At 43.9% G+C, this 7,500-nt stretch overlaps 1 protein-coding gene across 2 annotated transcripts in view; it reads left to right on the plus strand.

Annotated features, from left to right (window-relative positions):
* ntrk2b (neurotrophic tyrosine kinase, receptor, type 2b) overlaps window positions 1-7,500 on the plus strand; it is an 18,499-nt gene that overhangs the window by 4,817 nt on the left and 6,182 nt on the right. Inside the window, exons 6-10 of one of the 2 annotated variants that reach the window (XM_056589263.1) lie at window positions 540-682; window positions 1,210-1,342; window positions 3,513-3,821; window positions 4,170-4,187; window positions 6,667-6,675. In XM_056589263.1, coding sequence (XP_056445238.1) covers window positions 540-682; window positions 1,210-1,342; window positions 3,513-3,821; window positions 4,170-4,187; window positions 6,667-6,675 — 612 coding nt within the window. Of the gene's footprint in view, window positions 1-539; window positions 683-1,209; window positions 1,343-3,512; window positions 3,834-4,169; window positions 4,188-6,666; window positions 6,676-7,473 lie in introns of both variants that reach the window. The other variant, XM_056589264.1, reaches the window with a different exon arrangement.

Consider the following 7,500-nt stretch of genomic DNA (forward strand, 5'->3'; position numbering starts at 1 on the left):
TAGACGTTGGGGTTAGAACCCAGAACCTTTAAGATACAGAGCTAAAGGATTCCTCTGGAGACGTTGGGGTTAGAACCCGGAACCTTTAAGATACAGAGCTAAACGATTCCTCTGGAGACGTTGGGGTTAGAACCCGGAACCTTTAAGATGCAGAGCTAAAGGATTCCTCTGGAGACGTTGGGGTTAGAACCCAGAACCTTTAAGATACAGAGCTAAAGGTTTCTAGGTATATTTGTGGGTTAGAACCTAGAACTTTTTAGATAGAGAGCTAAAGGATAACTCTGTAGACTTTAGGGTTAGACCCCAATGCCTCTAAGTTACAGTGCTAAAGGTAGACGGAAGGGTTAGAACCCAGAAGCTTTCAGCTTGAAGCCAATCACCCAAAACCGCAGCACTAGGCTAATACGTCGACACAAAGACATATATTTAGTCATTAATAACAATTGATGGTCAAGTACATTCTTGATATATTCCAGTGTGAAGTGTGATGTGTGGGGATCTAGAAGACGGATGACAGCGTGGGCCGTGCTCCTCCACAGTGTTTCCCCAGGTAGAGGTCACCCCCTCCATCGTCACCATGATGAAAGGCAGCGACGTGAAGGCCGTGTGTCAGGCCTCGGGCTACCCGGCCCCCGGGATCCTCTGGAGGTTGGATGCTGTCATGCTGTCCACCAGCTACGAGGTGAGCCCCCATCACTCGCTGGTGCTTTGGTTTATTGGTGGTTTTACCTATAGGAGTCAAATAGGAGTCCTCATTGAGGAGTCCTTGTTTACTTGGGTACGACGAGATTGTTGTTTTTGTTATGAGTAGGAGACAACAAAATATGAATAGATTTTAGATGGATAGAGGGCGGAAATATACAGTAGCTGCACTGAATTATCGTAACTGAATTCATTTATTTTAAACTTTTGGGATTACAGCTTTAACCACAATAGCATAGAAACAAACATGAATCAGTCCAACATGAATATCATAGGAAAGTCAGTTTTCAGCATTCTCTTATTTAAAAAGTGCCGGTGTGTGTGTGTGTGTGTGTGTGTGCGTGTGTGTGCGTGCGTGTGTGTGCGTGTGTGCGTGTGTGTGCGTGTGTGTGTGTGCGTGTGTGTGCGTGTTTGTGCGTGTTTGTGCGTGTGTGTGTGTGTGTGTGTGTGTGTGTGTGTGTGTGTGTGTGTGTGTGTGTGTGTGTGTGTGTGTGTGTGTGTGTTCAGATCGATGTATCGGAACTGGAAAGCGGACTGTCTCTCTCGGGGCTCTCACCCGAAGACAACGGCAAGGAGATCTTCTGTAGCGCGGAGAACGTGGTGGGCCAGACCGAGGCGAGCCTGAAGCTCAACGTCCTCTGTAAGGAGCCCTCTTTTACTTACTCAAAGGTGCTGTGGCTACCAGGTAAAGGTGGTATTATGCCACCAGGTGTGAGTGTGATTGGCCGTTACAAGCCGTTTTGAAAATCGTCCCTCTTCTGACATCACAAGTGGGCGTGTCTACCTAGATGTATGATGGATAGATGTATAACGTTTGCTACAGTCCGCTGGGTGGGCTGGAAGACTGATCCATCCAGCATACATCTAGGCCGACATGCCCACTTGTGATGTCAGAAGAGGCAGATTTTCAAAAAGGCTTGCAACGGCTAATCACACTCACACCTGGTTGTATAATGTGTCACCTTTAAAGGTGCTGTAACTACGATTTAAGAGCTGTCCTTTGTAAGGAATGCCGTATCCTATCGTCAGCTATTAGTGGGTGAAAGGCTATCTGTTTTTAGTTGACTGTGCCTGTCTCCGTGGGGGACCTTTTTACATTTTAAACCGCTCCTCCCCGCTCATTTTTGACCAATCAGGGCATCCCTTCCTTTGGATTGGTTCAGGGAATCCATCTTGCCTTTCAATCAGGTGCATGAATTGCAAACATTTGGCAGTCACTGGCAGAGAAACGTAGGGCGTTAGGGAGGGCGCAGGAGGAGGGGATGTTTCCTGGTTGCTACGTTTTTTTAATCTTGCTCTCTAGCTGTTTTCTTATCCCTCTCTTTGCAACTCTCGGATCTTACCTACAGCACCTTTAATATCAACGCTTTCATGGCTTGTAGACACGCCCTCTCTCATAACTCAACACTCATTCATGATTGTGACCTTGTTATGTGCGATAAAGAGTTGTGTCCTGTTGACTGGGTGTTGTCGTCGTGGTTTCGGAGGGAGTGCTCCCTTTCTTTTTTTTTTTTACATTAGCGCTGCTGCTGCGGTGGTCGTCGACGACGGGCAAATGTCGTTTGACAACGTTTCTTTTTGGTTCCCTGTCGGCCGGCTGTTCTCCTTCATCCTCCTCTCTCTGGACCGGGGTCGTCGTGGTGCTGACCCCCCCCCCCCCCCCCCCCCCCCCCACTTTATCTGTCCATCCCTCCCGCCGGCTCTTACTCTGGTGTTTTCACCGCGTGGACATAAACATGATCTGCGATTCAATCTCTACCCCCCCCCCCCACCGACCTCAACCGCCTCTACCACAGATCCTAGCAGGAGGATGGGGGGTTGGGGGGTTGCTGGAAAGAGGAGTGGACCATATGGATCCACCTCAACTCCCCCCCCCCCCCCCCCCACCCCCCCTCCACCTCCACCCGCCGCCCCTCCCCCGAAAAAGGTGCTGTGTCCGATAGGCCAAGGTATCAGAAGTCTCAGATTTCTATGTTTTCCGTCGGATTGGTTGAACGTTGTGGCTCAGTTAAAAATGGCTGTGATATCCCTGCAGGAATACCCATCGCTGCCTTTAGACGTGTATCGGAATAAACTGCAAGTGGCCCGCGTTAACAGTGTTTACTACAAAGAAAAGAGAAATAGAAGTATCTCTTCTCCAATGATCCTAAGATCCCCCCCCCTCTCTCTCTCTCTCTCTCTCTCTCTCTCTCTCTCTCTCTCTCCCCCCTCCCCTCTCTCTCTCTCCTTCTCTCTCTCTTCCCCTCCCTCTCTCCCCCCTCCCCTCTCTCTCTCTCTCTCTCTCCCTCTCTCTCTCTCCCCCCTCCCCTCTCTCTCTCTCTCTCTCTCTCTCTCTCTCCCCCCCTCTCTCTCTCTCTCTCTCTCTCTCTCTCTCTCTCTCTCTCTCTCTCTCTCTCTCTCGCTCTCTCTCTCTCTCTCCCTCTCTCTCTCTCTCTCTCTCTCTCTCTCTCTCTTCCCCTCTCCCTCTTCCCCTCTCTCTCTCTCACCCCCCCTCCCCTCTCTCTCTCGCTCTCTCTCTCTTTCTCAACTGGAGCTGTTTTGTCCTACCTCGCTTCTTACCTTGTTGTTAGTCCCCAGTGTTTTCCTCCCAGTGCCCTCTCTTATGTGACTCCTCCTTCTCTCCCCCTCCTCCTCCTCCCCCTCCTCTTCCTCCTCTCCCCCCATCCTCTCCCCCTAACCCCTTTATCTTCATCTCTCCCCTTTATTCTCTTCCCCACCGCCACCGCTTTATCGTTCTCCACCTCCACCTCCTCCTCCTCCTCCTCCTCCTCACCCCTTACCCCCCCCCCCACCCCCACCCCTACCCCTAGTCGGCCCCACCATCAAGCAGCTGCTGGGCCCGCAGAACAACCACCACTGGTGCATCCCCTTCAGTGTGACGGGCAACCCCATGCCCAAGCTCCTGTGGTACCACCAGAACACCCTGGTGAAGGAGCAGGACCACATCTACACGCGCATCCACGAGTCCACCAACAGCGAGTACCACGGCTGCCTGCAGCTGGTCAACCCCACGCACATCTACAACGGGGAGTACAAGCTGGTGGCCCGCAACGAGTACGGGGAGGACCAGAAGAAAGTGTTAGCCGTGTTCATCAACCCTCCCTATGACGGACACTCGGGTGACTGGAGTTGTGGTTTTGTTATTGTTGTTGTTGTTTTAGTTGGGATGTTTTGTTTTGTTGTTTGCTATTAATGTTATATGCGTTATTAATATTACAATGATTATACTTATTCTTATTCATAATAAAAAATAAAAATAATAATAATAATAATAATAATAATAATATTTATTTATGCATTCTGAATGTTTGGCATTTTTTAGCATTTTTTTGATTTGATACAGATTGAATTTTTTTGTCTTATTTCTAACGAGCATCCTATTATCATTCCCTTTCTGCTGACTTATGCTTCTGTTGTGGGGGGTAGGTGGGATAGATCGAATAATGCATTTTCTTTCTTACTTTCAGATGAGCCAACATACTACTGTAAGTAAAACAATTCACACTTCAGCTACCATCAACAGAGCATCTAACATTGTTATTATGCTGTCATTTGCAAGTTAGGTGTTACTTACAATATTCCATTGTACTGAAGTGATGCTGTCAATGACAAAACTGTACCAATCAGTGGCAAAGCTAGACCTTTTTTGGGTGGGCTCAAGCCCACCCAAAACTTGCCTTAGCCCACCCTATCGTTTCGTCCTCAAATCTCATATTCAACCTCTTTTTTTTTTACACAAGCAATGAGAGAATGGATGTTGTACACTAATGAAGAGGCTCAAATGGGCTAGTGAAATCGAGCGCAACCTTCCTGCAGGAATCTCTAACCTCTGATTTGTGGGTGGGAGACTCTGCTGTTTTGTCTGTCAAAAAGGCTAGCTAGTCTTTATCAGAAAATCCACGATTTCCAGCTGTGTAATAACATGACCAGGTAATAATGATAATATTCATTTTAAAACCTTGACATAATCTGTCAGATGTATTAAATGACAGTTGACCACAAGGCGATTCTTTCCATGCCTCCTCTAGAATTGCTTCATGTTTTAGTCGGCAGAGGCTTGTAATGCTGCGTAGCATGATAAGCATGATAAGGTGCAAGGAGGGGAAGAAGTTGACATGGGTGCTAATTTTCAGTTGAAAAAAAACGCTGGCATTATTTTATCAGCTGAGGGCCTATTCGTTGCCATAACAACTGAGCTAATCAACAAGTACCACATGTTCTATTACTAGAACATGTATCTAATCAGTAAACGGTGATGGAAACACCAACATTCGCATAAAAATCCTCTAATTCGCAAAAAGGTTTATCCTCTCGCTTGAGGTGGTTTCTGAGAAATGCGAAAGAGAGTAAATTCGCAAAATTGGAGATGGAAACACACTTTTCGAAACAGCTGTGACGTAGCGAACTTTGAACACACAGGACTGACAGTCTTTCTGATTTCCGCATAACGACCGGCCATAGCAACCCTGCCGACATCAACGTGTAACGTCATCACCCTATTCCGCTCCAACCACTTGATGAAAACGCACCTAATCCGGATTACTTTTTTTGCGAACTTTCTAAAGATTCGCATCACCTTTTAGATGGAAACGCAGCTTATGAGACTCATGAAAACGCCTTCAGCTGATCAAAAGTGTCGGGGGGGCGCGAGCAGCAGGCGGGACTTGGTGTCTTATTTATTTATTTTAATAAGTTACTTATTTTATTTTAAATAAACATAATAGCCTACCAAGGGTCAGAAGTTTTACAAGAATTTTGATCTTAGAGTCATGACAGAGGGACTTGGGGTCTTTATTGATGCTTGAAAGATGAACATATATACTTTTTTTTAAAAGGGAATAAGCTGATGAAGCTGACAAGTGACCAATGTTTACTGTTTAAAAATATTTTAAATTAAATGCAAACCACAGTGAATCATTTGCTCTTGTTTCTCTGTTTTGAGATTCACACAGACTTAGCAGTCTTGTTTAAATGTTACAAATTGAGTTAATAAACTGAAGTTGGAAATAGTTTTAAGTTGTTGCAGATGTTATCTCCTAATTTTATTAATCTAAATAAATAAATATTAGCAGGTTCTCAATAGTAGGCTATTTCAATTCAGGGAGGGCGCTTAGGGGTTGAATGACTTATTGAGAATCACTGTTCTAGAACAGGTTGTAGGCCTACTTGTTGATTAGCTCATGTTGTTATGGTAATGAAAACGCCCTCAGCTGATAAAATAATGCCAGCTTTTTGTTTTTTACTGAAAATTAGCTCCCTTTTTTTTTGAGATTTTTTTGCATCAGAAGATTTATAAAAATGTATAGGTCCCTGAAAGTGAGACAACATAGTTTAGTGCTCCCGAAATAGTGGTCTGTTAATCATAGTATTAGGCTAGTACATGTTGTACTTGTTGATTTGTTTGCATAAACATACATTAATAAAAATGTATGTTGATACAATTTATAAAATTGTATTGGTCCATGAAACTGAGGTGACATAATTTAGTGCTCCCGAAAAAGTAGTAAGTTTCTCATATTATTAATCTAGTACATGTTGTACCAATGTGTTTCAGTAACTGTGTAAATAAAAAAAAGGGAAAATATGGTCATTTTTGAGTGAAACTTACAAAAAGGAAATTTAATATACCTCAAATTTGTTTGTATAGTTCACATCCATGGATTATTCCTTCATCCAAACAGTCTTTTTTCCTTTCATCACTTTAGTGGTTCAGAACTGCATTTTTAAGCTGATACTGCCAGCTATTGGCTTAGACATACAACAGCATAGTAATTAAGATAGATATAAAGGTTGTGTAATAAAAAAAATTTGGACAGGACTTTATTTACTTCATAGACCCCTGTGGCTTCCTGGGGTTCAGCCCCCCCAAAAGTCAGAACCCAGAATCGCCCCTGGTACCAATGAATGCATTAATGTCTAATATCACGTTTTTCCCCCCTCATAACGCTTGCCTCCTGATTCCAGACACTACCGGTAAGTAGTGCATCATAATTACATTATAGCTCCGAATTATTCACCATAACTGTCCTATGCACCGTGGTTTGTTTATCAGTAGCAAGAAAGAGAAATGTATTTTATTTCATATTTGATTGTATTGAAGCGATCGTACATCGATGACGAAACGGTTTTAAACGAATGAATGAATGCATTAATGTCTCATATCGTGTTTTTTCTCACCGCTTCCCTCGTGAAGCAGACCCTACCGGTAAGTAGTGCTTCATAATTACGTTAGTAAATAGCTCCGAATTATTCACCATAACCGAACTAAGCACCGCAGATAGTTTATCAGTTGCGATGAAGAAAAAATATTTTATTTAGTATTGTAAAATATAGGGATATTAAACAGATTTAGCATCATGGCTAACAACCAAAACTTTTGTTTAGGTTGTTGTTGTTTTTTGTTGAATACTTCAAATTAGGTTAGATTCTCATAATTGCACATTTAAACCAGCAAAGCACTTTGAGCTAACTGAATAGCCCAATATAGCTGTACCATCCTTCACATTGCATCAAATACATCGTCCCTGATCCCATATTAGTTTGATTTGTCAATTTATTCATTACGCCGTTTGTTCTTCCATTCCCGTTCGAAACGCTGAACAAATCCTACGAAAAGCTTTCAGTAATTAATAATGCATGCTCAAATTGACCCGATAATGGTGTTCAATTTGCGGGGGGTCAAATAGCTCTTATCATAATTAATACCTGGAGATGCATCCAGTCCAGAGCTGCACCCAACAGACGTCCTGATAAAACACCCATAAATCTTAATCCTCTACGATGATATTTCCCCCCCAG

Source organism: Gadus chalcogrammus, chromosome 4 (assembly GCF_026213295.1).
Source record: "Gadus chalcogrammus isolate NIFS_2021 chromosome 4, NIFS_Gcha_1.0, whole genome shotgun sequence".
Taxonomy (NCBI): domain Eukaryota; kingdom Metazoa; phylum Chordata; class Actinopteri; order Gadiformes; family Gadidae; genus Gadus; species Gadus chalcogrammus.